The 19,913-nt window shown below is 41.6% G+C and overlaps 2 protein-coding genes across 2 annotated transcripts in view; both read left to right on the top strand.

Annotated features, from left to right (window-relative positions):
• Window positions 1–19,913, top strand: part of LOC127352727 (scavenger receptor cysteine-rich type 1 protein M160-like) — a 258,877-nt gene that overhangs the window by 65,405 nt on the left and 173,559 nt on the right. Inside the window, exons 9-10 of the mRNA XM_051381360.1 lie at window positions 14,365–14,679; window positions 14,772–15,062. Coding sequence (XP_051237320.1) covers window positions 14,365–14,679; window positions 14,772–15,062 — 606 coding nt within the window. The remainder of the gene's footprint in view (window positions 1–14,364; window positions 14,680–14,771; window positions 15,063–19,913) is intronic.
• On the top strand, window positions 1,716–7,430 carry LOC127352704 (tubulin-specific chaperone E). Its single transcript, XM_051381317.1, has 13 exons — window positions 1,716–1,936; window positions 2,233–2,318; window positions 2,463–2,562; window positions 2,655–2,757; window positions 2,885–2,961; window positions 3,043–3,135; window positions 3,696–3,760; window positions 4,635–4,699; window positions 5,700–5,838; window positions 5,937–6,005; window positions 6,202–6,261; window positions 6,337–6,428; window positions 6,675–7,430. Exons 1-13 carry the CDS (start codon window positions 1,731–1,733, stop codon window positions 6,768–6,770), a joined length of 1,251 nt encoding a protein of 416 aa, XP_051237277.1. The 5' UTR covers window positions 1,716–1,730; the 3' UTR covers window positions 6,771–7,430.

Here is a 19,913-nt window from a genome sequence, read left to right as displayed (position 1 = left end):
CTAACGCCAACTTTTGTGCCACATTTCATAACTTCAGTTAAGACAAATAATAATTCCCTCAGCGGTCGCTGCTCGGGCCCCAATAATATGTACTTTGATCCAGAGCCAATCTGGTCGTTAGTTGGTTACAGATTCAGGTTATTTCATAGATGACTGTAATGCAGGGGTCTCAAACTCACACTGTCTTGGGGCCACTGTTGGTATTGTTATCTCCGAGTCATCGTTCAAGTAAGAAAGTGTAATATTCTGAAACTGTTTCCACTACTACAAACAATGCAAACAGCAGTTTCTATACAGTTTTTTATATCATTCTTGTTGTTTGCAGTCAAATGAGCTTTTCCATTATTTTGTTTTTATTGTAATTGTATATGAAGGGGTAGTTTAAATTGATGTGAAATAACCGGAAAAAATATATTTTTTAAACTGATTATCTTATCGGTCAGATTATATTAAAGGTTTGACATCATGTCTGGGGCCAGAGGGAGGGGGTGGAGGGCCAGAAATGGGCCCCGGGCCGGCAGTTTGAGGCCCCTGCTGTAATGAATGTATCACCATCATCTACTATGTTAAAAAACATGAAAGCATTTTAATAAACTTTTGCTTATTTCATATGAATTGTGCTCATTTTTATTGGATAAAGAAAATAAAAGCAGGTTAATAAAGTATGAAACTGTGAATGAGCTGATTTTAAGTGCTTCACTAGAATTTCTTGTGTTTTTTCTGTTAGTTGGGAAAATGTTTGGTTTCTTTGTATTCGAGCGCTTTGCATTCACCAGAGAAGAAAACTTAAAAGCCTCGGTTATGACTCACTAGCTCGTTATTACCACACAGCCATTATTAGTCGGGACAAATTCTGCTTATTCTACAGCATTTTCTACCATTCTTGGAAACAACAGTAGTTCCATGTGCGTCAAGCACTGTGCAACCTAACAGCATATCTTAATAAAAGAAGGACGTTAACATAACTTGAATTCAACCCAACTCAGTATTCAATTTTGAATAACTCAACTGGTTTAAGGGAACTTTTTGTGCAGTATTTCAAGTATTGGTCACATAATTTTGTTTGTTTGTTCCACTGACTCATTTTCTTTAAGTTGACTTTATATAAAACAAAAATGTAGTATAGCTTAGTATTTTTACATTTTGTGATTTGACCATTTGGAGAATCAATTCATTGTAGATTTTGTATTGTACATCAGCTGTTTGGAGAGTTGCTGCATATGAGTGTAATATACTTACTAGTTTTAATGGAATTGGTACAATTAACTTCATTTACCCAAGTTATCTTCACAATAAATACTACGGCAGCCACGACGGAGTCCAGTATTTTTACGTGCAAGTAATTCTCAGCAGTCGGAGGTCGCTCATCATCGAGACGAAGATCCTCTAGAGGATTAAAAGACACATTCAAGTTTAGTGTTTAGTTTAAATGTTTGTTTGTCAGTTTTATATTGTGGCACATTGTCTAAGGGCAGTGTAGTTCCTGTGGCTGGCCTCTGGAGGGCAGTGTAGTTCCTGTGCTTGGCCTCTGGAGGACAGTGTAGTTCCTGTGCTTGGCCTCTGGAGGGCAGTGTAGTTCCTGTGGTTGGCCTCTGGAGGGCAGTGTAGTTCCTGTGCTTGGCCTCTGGAGGGCAGTGTAGTTCCTGTGCTTGGCCTCTGGAGGGCAGTGTAGTTCCTGTGCTTGGCCTCTGGAGGGCAGTGTAGCTCTTACAGTGTTTAACAGAGAAAGAATGATGTTTAAAATGAGGCTGATGGGTTCCCGCTCTCTCAGACACCCTAAAGGAGGCTCCTTCGTGCGGCCGGCGAAGGTGAGCTACGGAGTGGACTACCTGACCGCCGTGCAGCAGGAGTACCAGATCGACTCCGAGGAGGTGCTGAGTGAGGAGATCTCCATCTCCTCTAAGAAGCTCAAATGGTTGGCAGTGGAGGAGCGCAGGTAACAAACAATCCTCAAACAATCCTTTATTACTTCCTCCATGTAGCACTGGTTTCTCTAACAGTAAGACACTTTGATATCTCACAACATTTAAAAGAAAGAAGTAGTTTTTATATATTACTGTAAGACTGTAAACCATCATCACAGCGTTCATATAACAACTTATGGTAAAAACTTTATTGTAATAAATACAGTAGATTCTGCTATTACAGTAGCATTATATTAGTTTAGTTGAGTTTTAATCTGTATATTATATTATTATTATTATTATTATAATGTGTTCTGTGTGTGGACAGTTTGGAGACTCTTCCATCGGTGTTGCTGACTCGCTCTGATGTGAACGGACCCGGAGCTGACGGAGAAATCAGGAAAACAACACCAAGTATCTTTTTACACTGACAGCGTGGAGGACACGCCCCCCCACAGTCACTGTCCTTTGCAGGTCTCTGGTGTATTTTGTATATTTGTTATATTTGAGGTGGGGGGGAGTTGAAGGGGGCGGTTACACTTTAACAGCAGCGATCAGACGTGCAGTGGTTGGACCTCAGTGGGACTCTGCTGTCCTGCTGGGAGGACGTCAGCGCCATCAGCCAGCAGCTGGACCAACTGAACGGACTACAGCTCAGGTACCCTGTGTGTGTGTGTGTGTGTGTGTGTGTGTGTGTGTGTGTGTGTGTGTGTGTGTGTCCTCTGAACTTCTTCTTCTTTTATCTTTTAGCAACAACAGGCTGCGTTTCCCCTCCGACCCCTCGGCTCACCTCCAGGCGTTCGGCAGCCTCAGAGTCCTCGTCCTCAACAGCTGCGACCTCACCTGGCCGCAGGTACGCTCCCTCTTACCAACAAATCACTGACAGTTTGTTAAGTGTTGATACATTTCACAATAAAAGTCCAGACTAACGACTTCCTCTCCCTGTGAACTCTTCTGTATCTGTGCTGGTCTGGGGTCAGATCCTGGAGTGCGCCCCCATGTGGCCTCAGCTGGAGGATCTGTCAGTGCAGGAGAACAACATCACGGAGCTGCAGAGGTAACGTTGGTTGTGTTTCCCCTCGCTGACGTTCAGGCTGCGCAGACTTTGTCTAACTGGCGTTTCCGTGATGTTTTAAAGGCCCGACGGAGTCCTGCAGTCCCTGAAGAGTCTCAGTCTGTCCTCCAATCCTCTAGTGCAGGAGACTGTGCTCAGTATAGCTGCTCTGTCCAGGTGTGTATTCATTTATATCGAGTTTTAGTGCCTAACAGTTATATAACTTTCACTTTTAAATGTGTTTAATTGTCACATATAATGAAAGCGGTTCAGTCAACCTGGAACAGAACTACAGAACCAACATGGAGCCAGTCAGCACTCATCCATCAGCTTCTTCTGGAGGTTCAAACTGTTTCTGATCCAGTGTGGAGGAGTTCATTTCTTAAGTGAAATAGTTCTTATGTTGGTTCCTAAATTAAATTGAAGCAGCAGAAACTGTATTTACGTCTACAGAGAAATCTTCAGCTCAAACTTTAAAGTAACGACTTTAATGGACGTTGCTGCAGAAGAGAAACAGGAACTCGGCTGTCGTCCGTTCGCTGACAGACCCTGAACTACAGCTGCTTATGGAACCTGCAGTTTATCTCAGTTTACATTCAGAAACAGCGGTTCTGGTTCTGGTTCTGGTTCTGAACAACCAGCGCAGAGACTGAACATTGTAATAATGTAGAGACTCTCCTCGTTGGTTCAGTCGACCGTCTGAAGCTCCTGAAATAAACTCTGTTCTCTGACTGCAGACTGGAGGATCTGGACTTGTCGAGGACCGGACTGTCTGAGCTTCGGTTCGATGACGCCGCTCCCGGTAAAACTAACCTAAAGTCACATTTTAATATTTATTACGGAGTATTAGGGCCATACTAAAAGGAAAAATAAATAAATAAGTAAAATTTGGGAAATTAGGGGAAAAAAGTTGCAATGTTACGAGAATAAAGTCGTAATAATACGGGAAAAAAAGTCGTTTTAATGAGAAAAAAGCTTCGATAGTTATCAAGATCTGAATCAGAATCAGAAATACTTTAATAATCCCAGGAGGAAATTATTCAGATATACAAACGACATATTATAAAAAACAACATATATATATATATATATATATATATATATATATACAACATTCAGCACAAAAAATATAAATTTATATATATAACTACATATATATAGTTATATATATAAATATATATACAAGATCAAATGTACAGTATTAATGTGAAAAAAGTGAATGATTGTCTATGTTTTGAGTCAGAATTACAGAGGGGGGGGGGTGTCTGACTCTCTGAGGGAGGCGTTGTAGAGATTGATGACCACAGGCAGGAATGATTTCCTGTGGCGCTCTGTGGTGCATCTGGGTGAGAGGAGTCTTCTGCTGAAGGTGCTCCTCTGCTGGGCCAGTGTGTCGTAGAGAGGGTGAGAGACATTGTTCAAGATGGACTGAAGCCTGGACAGCATCCTCCTGATCTGACGTGAGCAGCTCAACCAAACAGCAGCCTCAGCCTGAGCCCAGCAGCCGCTGTTTGTCTCAGTCGTACCGTACAGTCAACTTTATTCTCGTAATATTACGACTTTATTCTCCTAATGTAACAACTTTTTCTCATAATTCCCCCACAAAAAATGAATTGTTTCTCTTAGTCTGGCCCTAACACTTAATATTTACAGTTGGTCTTACGTTCCCTCTGTAGGATCTCACACAGCCATGTTCCCGGCACTGAGGAAGCTCAACCTCGACCACAACAACATCACAGAGGTCAGTGTCTGTTTCTGCCAAATACTGAGCTCCACTCAACCTGTAACAGTCAGCAGTCAGCAGAGGTCAGTGTCTGTTTCTGCCAAATACTGAGGTCCTCTCAACCTGTAAAGGCCAGGACACACCAACCTGACTGCCGACTGTCGGCAGAAAAGCAGTCGGACTGATCAGTCGGCTCCCGTCTCCCCAAGTCAGTCAAAAAAGTGCCTCTGAACACACCAAACTGACGCCGACTGGAGCGTACGTTCTGCGCGTGCGCGAGGCGTAATACATCCCAATAACAGCAGGTGGCGCTAATCTGTGTTGTCGCCCCAAAAAATTAAAACTGGAAATGACGGATCACTCTAGACCTAGTAAACACAGAGCACGCTGTCGTCAGTCATTGTTTTCATCAGAGAGTGTTGATAGTAGTCAAGAAGGATCGTTATTGTCATTACTCGCTGAACAGAAAATACGATGGCTAATAATAACAAGATACTGCCGTTGGCGTCGGATGTTTACCATCGTCACTTCCGGTTTTCTCGTGCACTCACTGATTCACTAGTCAAAGGCCAGCACTCCACCAATCAGATTGGTCATTGAGGCCGACGCCGACTGACGACAGCACGGGACACACCGAACCAACTCGAGTCACCGACCTCGTCTGACTGTCCGGCGGCCGATAATCTCTCTCTCTCTCTGTCTCTCTCTCTCTCTCTCTGTCTCTCTCTCTCTCTCTCTCTCTCTCTCTCTCTCTCTCTCTCTCTCTCTCTCTCTGTCTCTCTCTCTCTCTCTCTCTCTCTGTCTCTCTCTCTCTCTCTCTCTGTCTCTCTCTCAGTGGAGTGTGGTGGACGAGTTGGCCTAAAACAGCTGATCAGCTGCTGATCGCCAAACTGGGTGGACTGGAGGTTCTGAACGGCAGCAAGGTGAGCTGTAAACATACGGGGGCTAAACAACAACAACAACAACAACAACAAAAAGTCTAGAAATCTAGAGTTATTGTTGCCATGGTTTCCATCAGGTGCATCCCGAGGACAGGAAGGGGGCGGAGCTCGACTACATCAAGATGTTTGGAGAGGAGTGGCTGAAGGCGGGCGGGGGGGCTCAGCCCGGCAGCGAGTTCACCTGTCAGCACCCACGTTACCTGAGCCTCATCCACAGTAAGCCCCGCCCACAACGCCACCATGTGACTGTGTGTGTGTGTGTGTGTGTTATTGATTACAGTGGAAGGTGAACGTGGTCTCGTTCTGTGTTACAGAGTACGGAGCTCCTGAGGAAGGCGAGCTGAGGAAGCCGAAGCCGTTTGCCCTGAAAAACCAGCTGTTAAGTTAGTCCCGCCTCTTTCTGCTCTCAGCCCTCTGATTGGCTAACACTCAGGTTCCCAACCTGAGGGTCCTGTCCCCCACTAGGGGTCGCCAAAGCTTAACAAGGGGTCATGAGGTCTTCTTGATTTCTAGAGGTTTAAGAAAACTTTAAAATAGACGCAGTAAGCCGGTTCTGATCCGATCTTCTCTCCTCTCCAGAGATCACGTTTGTGTGTCCAGACGACGGCGAGCGGAAGCCGATCGAGAAGAAACTTCCAGGTAAACTTCCTCCTCTCTCTGCTGTTTCCGGCTGAAAAAGAATCCGGATGAGTGTAACTGTGTTTTGTTCCGCAGCCTCCATGGAGGTCCAGAAGGTGAAGGGACTCCTGTACCGACTGCTGAAGGTTCCTGCTGCAGATCTGAAGCTCACCTACACCAGCCTCAAGGTACAACGCAGACTGCAGTTCCTCTAATGACCACTAGAGGCGGACTGCAGTTCCTCTAATGTCCACTAGAGGCGGACTGCAGTTCCTCTAATGTCCACTAGGCGGACTGTTCCTCTAGTCCACTAGAGGCAGACTGCAGTTCCTCTAATGGCCACTAGAGGCGGACTGCAGTTCCTCTAATGGCCACTAGAGGCCGGCTCCAGCACTGAGCTCCACATTAACACAGTCGAGCTCTTTTCTCTCCAGAAAGTTGGGACGGAGTTTGAGATCGACAGCGACCTGAAGACTCTACAGTTTTACTCCATAGAGGACGGAGACCAGGTGTTGGTCCGCTGGTCCTGAGCCGGGACCTGGACCCAGGAGGTGAAGAGACCCCCCCCCACCCTCTGGTCCACGGTCTTTCTGTGTCAGACTGAGATCCAGCAGCAGAGGACACTGAGAGTGAATCCAGAAAGACTACGACAGAAATGAAACCACACAGAGAAATCATCCTCTAACATTTAGTGAATAAACAAACAGACCTTTCACACTCTGAATTCTTCCTCTTTGCGTTGGTCTGATCAGTAGGAGCCAGTAATCTGCGACTTTGTGACTTTTAGGGCTCCGACAGACCGGAGAGACGTCCTGGAAAACCTGGAATAGTACAGGCTAGTCATGGAAACACCTGGAAATTGATTAAAATGAGCAAATATCCTGGAAGTAATCAGCGTTCGGCCTGCGCTGTGACGCCTTAAAAGTTAAAAGTTCCTTAAAATATCAGGAAAACTCATCTCTCGATATTCACAGGAAATAATCTGCTCAGAATTCATTAAAATCCTGAATATCCGTAAAATAATCAGTTCAGTCACTGATAGAAACGACAAAATGAACCTTTCTGTCAGTGAGTAAACTGACTGTATTTCATATTATATTCAATGTGTATCAATAACAACAAGAGATGTTATTTTATGTTTCTGTTTAAATCGTCTGACATTGAAATTCAAATAAAAATCTGTCACTCACTGTTGTCTGCTGGGGTCCTTATTATCATATTATATTATTATTATCACTATATTATATTATTATCACTATATTATATTATCACTATATTATATTATTATCACTATATTATATTATCACATTATTATATTATTATCACTATATTATATTATTATCACATTATTATATTATTATCACATTATTATATTACTATCACATTATTATATTATCATATTATTATATTATCACATTATTATATTATTATTATATTATCATCACTATATTATATTTTTATCACATTATATTATTATCACATTATTATAATTATATTATTATATTATTATCACATTATATTATCACATTATTATATTATTATCACATTATTATATTATTATCACATTATTATATTATCATATTATTATATTATTATCACTATTTTATATTATTATCACTATATTATATTATTATGTTATTATCTGTTATATTTCTGTTATATTGTTACATTATCTGTCTCTCTCTCACCGACTGGTCGCCTGCTGAGTCGGTTCCTGTCTGAAGGTTCGTGTCCACAGGATCATTAACATTCATTGTCTCTGTGAGCAATGCATTGTGGGTTAGAGAGACGAGAGGAGTAGAAGTTTAGTTCAGATGTTTCTATGATAAATGACAGAACTTCAGCTGGATCTGGTCAATCTGCTGGAAGAGATACATAAAAGTGTAGTGGCGCTCTCACTATTACTGAATATTATCACATAGACGTGTTCAGGGCGGGACTCTTATCAGACATGAAGTTTCATTGAGATCAGATCAGGAACTCAGAAGTTATGACGAATCCCTCTTTCATGGCGAGTCCTTGAAATTCCACGCCACAGCCACGGGCACGCCGTTCAACGGGATGTCGTAAATAGCACAACTTTTAATGGTGAATGTGTTTAGATGGCTGTGTCCAAATCTGAAGTGTATCCGATCAATTCAAATAGGAGGAGTTGGTTCAAATACAACGTGTGCAAATCACCATGAATGACCACTAAATCCAAAATGGCTGATGTGTACTAACAGGCAAGCAAACTGCTCACATGTGGTTTGGATCACCATAGCAACACACAGGAAGAGTGATGGCTCATTCTGCTCAGAAAGACCATAGATATTGATCTGCTGATTGGCAGCCAGATAGAGCGATCGGTTCCTGTACGCAGTTAAACAGTGGGTGGGACTGAAAGGGTTACGCAAGAGGGAAAAATGTTAAATTTATACCCTCAATGGGCAATGTATGTCGGGAGATACAGTCTGTAAACTGGAAAATAAAGGTCATAATTATATAATTTCAGCCTACATACATTAGAAAATAGCAATTAATTATAAGTCCAAAACATTTATAGAGGATTGTCCATTTAAGAGTTAACTGCAGACCACACACTGTCAACATCACCTTTAATGGACTAAAACTTTATTTAACAAAGAGAACCATCAGGAAACACACACAGTTTAATTCAGTTTAAATCAGTTTAATTCAGTTTAATTCAGTTTAAATCAGTTTAAAGACTCTAACTGTGTCTGTTTTATAACTACTGTGACAGAGTCAGTCAGATATACTCCAGTAAAGCTCCACCTCTTCCTGTACGCAGACAGACACTGAGGACAGCACATGTGAGACATCAGAGCAGACAGCAGACAGACGGGCAGAGAGACGCTCTACCTGGACATGGATCACCTGTTGGTGCTGTTGCTGTTGCTGTGGAGCTCAGGTAGGACTCTGCTTTAAAGATGGTGAAATATTTGTGTGTCTCTCTCTCTCTCTCTCACACACACACACACACACACACACACACACACACACACACACACACACATTAATGTATGAAAGGAAGAAAAAAAGGAAAACAGTGTAAAATTGTACACAGTAAAGTTTTAATCCTTCAGATTTTCATCAAATCAAACCCAGTTTTTAATGAACTTTTTAGTCAATGATTGTTTTTTAGTAATTATCTCTCTGCAATAATTCAGTGGTGTCAGAAGGTGTGTGTAGCTGTGTGTGCGTACTGTCACTGGGAAGTTGTTGCTGAGATATTGACGTTTGTTTTGTTTTTGTTTGTGCGTCTGTGGGGTCAAAGGTCAACTTCACTAAATCATCAGAACTAATAAATATCAGGTAATTAGTGAACACATGTCACATGTCCTGACGCTGACAGCATTAATGTGATAGTAAGAGCTCAGCGTGCTAACGGAACCACAGTCCTGTAATCTGTAATCTGTCAGCAGATTCTGATCAAATGAACATTTATCAGAGGGACAGTGTTTCACAGAAATGCACTTCAGAGAGTTTAACTGCAGGATGTCAACATCACCTTTAATGGACCCATACAAAGAAAGACAACTACTGTGTTGGTGCAATTAAAATTAAATAAATTATTACCTAAGACCAAAATGACCATCAACAGCTGGTAAATTGGAGGATGTGGAGCTCTAACTTTATAAGTATAGCACCATTCATACAGTTTAGTGCAGCTCAAAGTGATTCACAGATGATTGATAGGAATAAAATAAAAAAAACATAGCGGACCGGACCGGCCCACATTGGGTCAACGGCCCACTGGGACGATACCCGGTATGCCAGATGGCCAGTCCACCCCTGGTGTGCAGGTGTTGAGTTTAACTCAGTGTAAATCAGTCTGCTGACTCGTGTTCATTCACATGTTCATCTCAACTATAGTAAACTGGTAAAACGGTTCCAGAGAGAGTTCACTGAGATGTTTCTGAGCTCCAAGAAACTTGGATCGACTGTCCTCTTTTCAATATGCTGCTTCATACTGATGAGTATTTTCTGATTTTCTCCTCAGCACTGCAGACTGAAGGAACACCCAACTCAACAGGTAAATAGAGAAAGAAAAGAGAAGTAAAGAATCGTCTTTGTGTGGAGAGCAAAGATTGTGGAGTACCTGAGCAGAAGGAACAGAATAGATGAATCTGCAGATGATGATGTTGTTTTATTGTTTGAAAGTGTTTAAAAATGGATACCAAGTGTTCCAGTGTATTCAGTGTCAGTGTATTGGGAGCTGTTGGACTCACCTGCTCAGGTAGAAGAGGAGCTGCAGCTCTGATTGGTTCATTTCTGTTCTGATGAAACTCACTTTATTCTTTTACTGATGACTCTCTTGTTTCTGTTCAGAGTCTGAGGAGGTCAGGTTGGAGGGAGGAGACAGTCGCTGTGCAGGAACACTGGAGGTGAAACATGGAGACTGGAAACCAGTGATTGGCTCAGACTGGACCCTGAAGGAAGCAACTGTTGTCTGTAGAAATCTGGACTGTGGTTCTGCTGTTTCTGTAGGAGAGAGAGAGGAGTCTTCAGTCAGACCTGTGTGGTTGATCTACTCTTACTGTGTTCAGTCTGGATCTTCTCTGAGGGACTGTGCAACATCAGAATCCTCTTTATACATCCTGAAACTCACCTGTTCAAGTAAGCCCATCAGTGACATCCTCAATGACATAATTAATGACAGTAATGTACCCATGTTGACGCACACACACACACACACACACACACACACACACACACACACACACACACACACACACACACACCCTGTAGTGATCCCAGTTCACCTCCTGGGCTCTGCCGAGGTCTCTTGAGCAAGGCACTGAAGCCCTAACTGCTTGGAGCAGCGACTGTGTGGCAGCCTCATCACTCTGACATCTGTCCACTAATGCATGTGTCCAGGTCCTGTGTGTGCATCAGTGGCTGCTGACTCAAACATTGTGGAGGACAGGAGGAAAACCAACCCACAGCATCGTGTTATTTTACACTAGTTGGCAGATTATCTCTACTTTCTTCTGTTCAATAACAATGAAACAGTAAATCAATGGCTTCCAAGAGTTCTTAAAAACAACATCATTGTATTCACTGCTGTTGTTTCCAGATGAACCCTACAGGCCTAATGAAGCTCAGTGTAAGTTCAATCAGGAAGACCTTCTCATTATGCCTCATTCATTCACAATTCTCTCCCTCTCTTTTCTAATCAGCCATGGCCGTTTACTCTTTCAGTTAATCCAATCAGATTTAGCCACAATCTCCTCCAGCCAATCATGTTGCTGCTGTTAAACTTTAAATCTGGTCTTTTCTCTGCTGCTTTCAGCTGTCATTTCTGTGCAAATGTGATTTGGATTCTTCAGCTCAATTCATATTCAATGTTAAGATAACGACGGAGAGAGGCTGATCAAACCACTACTGCACCACATCAAGGCTATATTTTAGCAGTGGGCCCAGTCATGGTCCTGTGTCGGTATGTTTTGTTGCCTTAAACCTTCCATCGTGTATCAATGCCAGTATACCACCAACAAACAAATCACAGCAATATGTTTTCACTTCTGAAATGTTCATCGTGCATCAATACCAGTAGCCTACAAAACCAGATCAACACAGTCAGGTACAAGTTGTCCTCACATACCGATCAGTTCCCAGAAAATTCCTCAATGTCTCCAATCAGCGTCCCTCGTCGCTGCCAAGCCTACATGCAGCTGGCCTCTGCGTTCAGCAGGGCTTCACAGGGCGCTCATCACCTTTCGTCTCTGTTGCAACAGCCCTCTGGTCTAATGAGGTACTGCTGGAGCAACATGGCATTCTGTACCTTTATGTGGCAAAACCACTTAAATTCAATGTTTTTTAGCTTTATTTATTCAGGGAAGGTTCACTGAGAGGAAGCCACTGTTACACATTCATACTTGGAAGCTGCCCAGTACAAGCACAGCCACTGAGCAGCTGTACAGCAGTGTTTTGGGTTAAGGGTCTTGCTCAAGGGCACATCAGTGGTGGTATTGAGGGAGGGGCAAGTGCTGCTTCTTCACTTTCCCCACCCGCCTTTAGGCCACCGCTTTACAATTATTCACCAAAATGTATTTAAAGAAATAACAATTAGTTTACATCTTTTAACACTTTCAGTACCTTTTCATGCCACAGCAGACTGCAGGGGGAAAAACAGGTTGCACTACACAACTCTGCAGGGGCTCCATAAGGGAGGGCTACGGTATCAAATAAAGTTAAATAAATACAGAAAAACAAGTCCTGAAACGTGGAATACAAAGAATGAGAAAATACATTGACAATAAAACAGTGATAATACTTAATAAAATACAGTTGTGAGTAATGGTAATGGCTACTGGAAGCATTCCACTCTGCTACACTGACAATTAGCTACGGGATTAAATGAACAAAATCACTCAAATAGATCCACTGTGAACTTGCCAATACACGCTGAAACGTCCTTGTGGCAAAATTTAAAAAGTTGAATGGAAGTGCTGTCCTAGTTCTTTGGTTCATGAAATTATTCCCAGGCCACACAGACCAATAATTGAATGGAAATTTACTAGTAGTCTATTTTATTTCAGTCAGCCCAACTCTCTATTTAAATCAAGATTTTGTGATCACTGATTTGCTGAAACATTTTCCTCTACCTTAAGCTTGTTACAATTATGTTCCCCTTTCTGTCAGCCATGATTTTGTACCTTTAAAATTAAACAAAGGTCCACATTTATCACCTTAAGGACCTTTTTCGTGCCTTAGACGGGACTTTTGTAACAAATGTACCTTTGGGTACAGAAATGATTCCCCTATTTCTCTGTGTGCAGGACCTCGACCCAACAAACTCACTGTTTTCAGTTTGGTTGTCGGATCCTAACTTTTGTTTGCCATCTCCGACTTTAATTTCTGTTTAGTTGTCAGACGTTAAGTTCTGTTTTCCATTTTATTTAAGTTGGTGTTGTTCGGTCTTATGACCTTTTATTAGGTTCCACATGCTACACCTATGGTCTCCCTGACCTCATGCAACAAATCTGCATTTTCAGTTTGTGACTGCTGACTTTAATTTCTACTTGGTATTATGATATTTTATATTTCTGTTTGGTCCTATGAACTTTCCATTATGTTACATACTGATCTTAATCATTATTTCATAAAATTGACCTCATTTTCTTCTAGTATCAAGCTCACATTTCCTCTGTGAGAACACTCCTTTACATTTGCCGGCTTGTTGTAATTTAGTCCGATCTCATTTGCCACGTCATGGTCAATACAACCTCAGTATGGCATTATTGTACAATCATTTACTTCCAGCTATATGTTCCTGTTACATGTTACATATTTTAAGTGATCCCCTGCTGTCTGGTACGGTAGGATTGAAGCATTTTTACCTGGTTCGTTGTTCCTTTCTCATTCTTTTCTATTCTTTTGGGGGTTCCCTATACTAATCACAGCTCCACCAACCCCCTCAAATACGATGACTTTACGATGGGGTCTAATCGCCAAAGACTTTTACATTTCTAATCTTCACTGAGCTCATATCATCTAAATATATTTGTCCACTCCAAAATAAGGTCTTTCCTGATTGAAGGGTTGTGAGATGTAACAAGAAGCAGGATTGAATCAAAGTTGGCAGTTATCCTCAACAAAGTAGTTCAAACACAGCAGCTCTATTTCTCTGCTACAAAGGAAATATGACAGTAATGATCCCAGCACCATTGGTAAATACCCACACTGAAACAGCAGCTGCACTTTCCTTAAAAACACTAGGGGTGTCCTGCAGGTGTCGCTGTTGAAGCATTTTAATCACAATTTGAATGATGGATTTTCTCCAAAGCAGAGAGAAACCTTAATTCATGAAGGATAATTGTTTGTTTGGTAATTATTTATTTCAACCAGTTAATCTTTTTATAGTTTTATTTCCCTCTTTCCTCTCAACAATAGAGGAGGAACAACCTGTGTGTTTTTCATGTGTGTGTATTTCAGGCCAATGTTTGTGTGAAACGTAAAAATAAGAATAGTGTAAAAATCTAATTTCCCTAAAACAGATTAATTAACTTCTTTTTCAAGTTCTTTTTCTGGATCGTTATCTAAACAGATTTTTATTCTGGGTTACAGATCTTCTCAGTCTTTTCTCTCTCTCTATTTTATCTTCTATTATCTGTCCAGACTCTGTCAGGCTGGTGGATGGGACTAGTCTGTGCTCAGGCAGACTGGAGGTGAAGTCTGACCAGTCTAACCAGTGGTGGTCCTCAGTGTGTGAAGATGACTTTGACCAGCAGGATGCAGAGGTGGTCTGTAGGGAGCTCGGCTGTGGGGCTCCTTCAGTCCTCCAGGGGGCGCTCTATGGAGAAGTGGAGGCTCCAATGTGGACCAAAGAGTTCCAGTGTGGAGGCCATGAGTCTGCTCTCCTGGACTGTAGAAGCTCAGGCTCAGCTAGAAACACCTGCTCACCTGGAAAAGCTGTTGGACTCACCTGCTCAGGTAGAAGAGGAGCTGCAGCTCTGATTGGTTCATTTCTGTTCTGATGAAACTCACTTTATTCTTTTACTGATGACTCTCTTGTTTCTGTTCAGAGTCTGAGGAGGTCAGGTTGGTGGGAGGAGACAGTCGCTGTGCAGGAACACTGGAGCTGAAACATGATGGAGACTGGAGACCAGTGAGGGGCTTCGGTTGGACCTTGAAGGAAGCAAATGTTGTCTGTAGAAATCTGGACTGTGGTTCTGCTGTTTCTGTAGGAGAGAGAGAGGAGTCTTCAGTCAGACCTGTGTGGTTGATCTACTCTAACTGTGTTCAGTCTGGATCTTCTCTGAGGGACTGTGCAACATCAAGATCCTCTTTCTACATCCTGAATCTCACCTGTTCAGGTAAGCCCATCAATGACATCATCTAACCTCATATTTGACATGAACATGACATCCTGATGTCAGAAGTGGGCTTGTCTCTGTCTGTCTGTCTGTCTTTCTGTCTGTCTGTCTGTCTGTCTGTCTGTCTCTCTCTCTCTCTGTTTACAGTCTGTCATCCGTCTGCTCCATGTCTCTTCCTGATATCAGTCCAGTGACATTCACATCATCAGTGCGACCTTTCATCATCTCATCTCATTTACAGACCTGCTGGTTCGGCCCAACATCTCTGTGTCCTCCTCCACGTACGGGGTCTCTGAGGCCCAGCAGCAGGAGTTTCGGGTGCTCAGGGGCTCCACCTTCACCATCAACTGCTCCATCCAGCCACAGTACCCAGGAGGCTCCTTCCAGCTCACCTTCACCTCCTCCAACACAACGCACAACTACACCCAGCCAGCTGTCACTCACTCTGCCCACTTCCTGTTTCCTGCTGCAGAGCCCGCCCACCAAGGAAACTACAGCTGTGTTTATCACGTCTATGTTTTCTCTCATAACTTCTCCTCTGAGAGCCGTCTGCTCTCTCTCACTGTCTCAGGTAAGCTGAAGCAGAGAAACTGTCTCACTGACTGTTTACATGCAGCTTTGGAAAGATGATCAGCTGACAACAGAGACTACTGTCATTGTGTTACACATGTCATATAGTGTCCAAACTTATATAAGTGTGTAAATGTCAACAGCAAACAACATACTGTAGGACAGATCATGTTTGGTTACTGACTGAGGTATTTCACTGTTCACCATATTTACAGAGTAAACACAATTTGCTGTGATTTAATTGCAATAAACGGATCAAAAAGATGCTGAAATAACTACATAAGCTCAAGTTATTTAGTCGGGTCTGTCTGCAAGACCACAAGCAAATAACTTTTGAAATGTTTGTTTTCTGAATGGAGTTTGGTTGATCGGGGCTATGCTAACTTAGTTTGGAGAACAATGCAGACAGGATGTGTGGTCAGATAACAGTTCACTGAACAGATTCTGGGAGAAAACACCTTGTGATGTGATGACTGTCCATGTGTTTGATCAGATCCATCAGTTCATCATCACTTCATCAGAGTGGTCCTCCTGCTGCTGACTCTGCTGTTGGTGAACACTGCCCTCTGTTGCTGCTGTAAGGTACTGACACTGTCTGTTGTTTAGAGGACTGACTGAAATGAAGCACTCTGTCTGTTTATTGAACTGAAGAGGGGACTCATGCTGTCGTGTCTCTCCAGGCCTGCAGGGGGCAGAAGCCGGGCAGACAGGAGAACATTGAGCTGGATGATTATAACCTGGGTGTTCCTGCAGCTGGAGGAGGGCCGACTGAAGAGGAAGGAGCTCAGGGAGCAGAGTAGGTCCTCCAAGGAGCTCCTCTCACATCCACATGGATTTCACAGCTGACACACAGCCACCAGCTCAGTCAAGGATTTTACATTTTTATCCTCATGTTGGCTGGAATTATTATATCACATTATATTTTTATTACTCTGAGCATGAAAAGACCAAAACCAACCCTGTTTGTTCCTATTGAAGACGTAACTCTTTAAAAACACCTCACAAATATTGAAAGCAGAGATATTGAGCTCTCGGGCTGTAAAGATTTACACATTCAGAAATCAGTTTTAACGTTATAGATTCGACGACATCGGTACGCGGACCCCTGGATCGATCTGAATGTACCGTGAACCGGTCGATGGTCAGATTCTAAAGTTATGAAGACCCAGGCTGGTCGGGGATTTGGGAGTCATTTTGGAACAATGTTGGCCCAGTGATGTTATCTATTCAGTTAAAATCAAAGTGAAACACTGTCATATATCCTCTGAATCTGGTGTTACAATACTCGATCACATTTGGTGACGTTTGAACAACTGAATCCTGAGATAAGAGCAGAAACCTGTTCAGGACCACCTGCTGTTGGATCTGTAGATCTGGACCACATCCAGGGTTGGTGGAACAAATCTGCTGCGATTGGGAGAATCTGTTTAAAAAGATTACAGTGAATTAACAAAGTCATGTAGTTAGAGAACAGAGAACAATATTAAAGGTCAGAGGCTGTTTGACACCACTTTCATCCTGTTAATGAGATATGAACTTTATAACTTTACTTTAGCGCTCCCTTGTGGTTGACATGTGTTTTTTATTTTATCTTGTGAGCAAGATTTCGTCCTCCAGGACTTTGAAAATGTCATATTTGTATCGTAGATGGTTCGACAGCAGGACCACATTCAGCTCAAATCTGGGAAAAATAATCAGAATAATTCAAATGAGAGCAAAAATATGAGTTGTTAAAACTTATTTGGTCTTTAAATCGAGAACTTTCATCATTTTTATACAGTAATTAAGAATCTTACTTCATTTTGTTTCAGGATTTTACTTATTTTCAGAAAGATTTTGGTTATTTTTTCAACATTAAGGATTTTTGCTAATTTTAGTAATCAAGGATTTTGCTTATTTGAACTATTCAGTATTTTGATTCTTTTAGTAATTCAGGATTTTATTTTTTTTTCAATTAAGGATTTTGTATATTTCTTAAATTTTATTTTACACATGATTTTGCTTATTTTGTACCAGTGTTACTTAATTGTGTGATTAAGAATTTTGCTTACATTTATAATTAAGGATTTTTGCTCATTTTTTACAGTTACAGATTTGCTTATTTCTTACCAGTTCATCTTGATTCTATGTTGTATGAATTTAACCAACTTTTGTAGATAATGATTTTGCTTACTTTCGTAATTACAGATTTTGTTTATTTTGTATGAATTTTACTAAATGTTGTGATCAGGGATTTTGTTTATTTGGTACAAATGTAGTTTAAAGGTCCAGAGTGAAACATTGAGGAGGATCTATTGTCACAAATGGAATATAATATTCATCAGTATGTTTTCATCAGTGTTTAATCACACGAAAATAAGAATCGTTGTGCTTTTGTTACCTTAGAATGAGACGTTTTTATCTACAGAGGGAGCGGGTCCTCTTCTGGCGGAGTCCGCCATGCTCCTACGGTAGCCCAGAACGTACAAACCAAACACTGACTCTCGATAGGAGAGTTTGCATTTTTCCCAGCCAACGTAGGTTCCCCTACACACTTGGAAGGCGAGCTGTATTCAGTTGGTTGCATTCTCCAACTTCACCATTAGATGTCACTAAATCCCTTCACACTGGACCTTTAAGGATTTTGCTCATTTCATAAGAGTTTTACTGTGATTAAAGCTCGGGTAGATAACGTTAGACAAAGATCCACGTGAAAACATAAATCCCACCTGTTCCCTTCAGGCCTCCCTCCAAAACCACTCCCTGAAAACACATGAACACATAGTGGCCGACTGCTGCATCATTAACAATCATTTCATTCAGACTGAATCCAATCACTGGCTGAGCTCATTACAGCAGCCACAGAGACCAGATTGTCTCTCAGAGCATTTTATTGATTCATTGTTGTCGGGATGTAAAAAGAATTTCAACAAATACAACAAAAAGATTCCTCTGAAATACCTACCCTAGCTTTAAGGATGTTGGTTAGTTTTACAATTAAGAATTTTACTTATTTTGTTTGAATTTTGTTTGTGTTTGTTTATTTTACTTATTTCAGATCAGTTTTGTTTACGTTCATAATTAAGGATTTTGCTTATTTTTGCCTATTTTGTATGGAGGCCCTTAGGGGGACATGGGTTTAGTTTTGTGTCCCTGTGATAAATATTTGGAGTGTAAAAAAGCTCTTTAAAGTAAAACCCAAGGGTCATCGTTGTTTGGGAAATAAATCAAACCAAAGCTACGGAGAGTTTCACAGAGTTTCATTCTGACCTTGGACTCAAACATAAAGACATTACGTCAGAGTTCGAGTACTTTTTCCACCGAGAATATCTCCCTTTCACCAACAGTCCTCTTCGGCTGTCTTTCACTGATTTGAAAACCATGACTAGAACCAAGCACTGACGTAATGTCTCAGCTATGAGCCTCTCCATTGCTTTGGTTTGCTGCTTCCAGAAGTTATTTTTAACAAATATTTCTCTATGCAAAAGTGTTTTTTTCTCCCCCATGTCCCTTAAGGACCGCCGTAATTTTGTAACTAAGGATTTTGTTTATTTCATACAGATTTTGCTTAACCCCTCGTGACTAACGACTAAATACAGAAATGGCTGAATCTCAAAAACTATAAGGAGTTATATCAAATACTTGGTACCACTGGATTCAACTTCAGTTAAAGCTGCAGTCCGTGTACGTCGGGGAGTGCCGCGGCCGCATTATGAGCCAGTATATCACACGTAAATCAGATGAAGATTACTGTACAAAGCTTACTTCCTGTTTCCAGTAGGTGGCACTGTGACTATGACTGAATATTGGCAAGTAAATGTTTTCAGGCCAAGACTCTCATCAAACACATGAAATTTGAATATTGCAAAGAGCCCCGCAAAATTGCACATTAAATTCGAAATGGCCGACTTCCTGTTGGGTTTGGGGCATGGCTCCAAGAGGCTTTTTTGTACGTTTGGTCGTGATACATGTGCGTACCGATTTTAATGTATTCCGGTAACACGTGCCGCGGGGGGCTGCAGTTTAACGGGCGCTGTGGAGCCATTATATGAGATGGAATGACACGTACATTTTCACTACCGCCAACTTTTGTGCCACATTTCATAACTTCAGTTAAGACAAATAATAATTCCCTCAGCGGTCGCTGCTCGGGCCCCAATAATATGTACTTTGATCCAGAACCAATCTGATATTTAACAAATGAATGTTTAACTTATTCTTGTGATTTTTCAAAATAAAATGACCTTTTTCTACCTATTGGGTAAAATGAATATGTGAAATCAAACATTTGGATTTTGCTGT

Source organism: Dicentrarchus labrax, unplaced genomic scaffold (genome assembly GCF_905237075.1).
Source record: "Dicentrarchus labrax unplaced genomic scaffold, dlabrax2021, whole genome shotgun sequence".
Lineage (NCBI taxonomy): Eukaryota > Metazoa > Chordata > Actinopteri > Moronidae > Dicentrarchus > Dicentrarchus labrax.
This window is presented reverse-complemented; position numbering and strand designations above follow the sequence as displayed.

Bases quoted from the DNA above. Each gene is read 5' to 3' on its own strand.
- LOC127352704 (XM_051381317.1), top strand. From the start codon at position 1,731: ATGATGTTTAAAATGAGGCTGATGGGTTCCCGCTCTCTCAGACACCCT. The intron at 2,758-2,884 runs GTACGCTCCCTC...GTCTGGGGTCAG, and splicing joins GCGACCTCACCTGGCCGCAG to ATCCTGGAGTGCGCCCCCAT. The intron at 3,136-3,695 runs GTGTGTATTCAT...CTCTGACTGCAG, and splicing joins AGTATAGCTGCTCTGTCCAG to ACTGGAGGATCTGGACTTGT.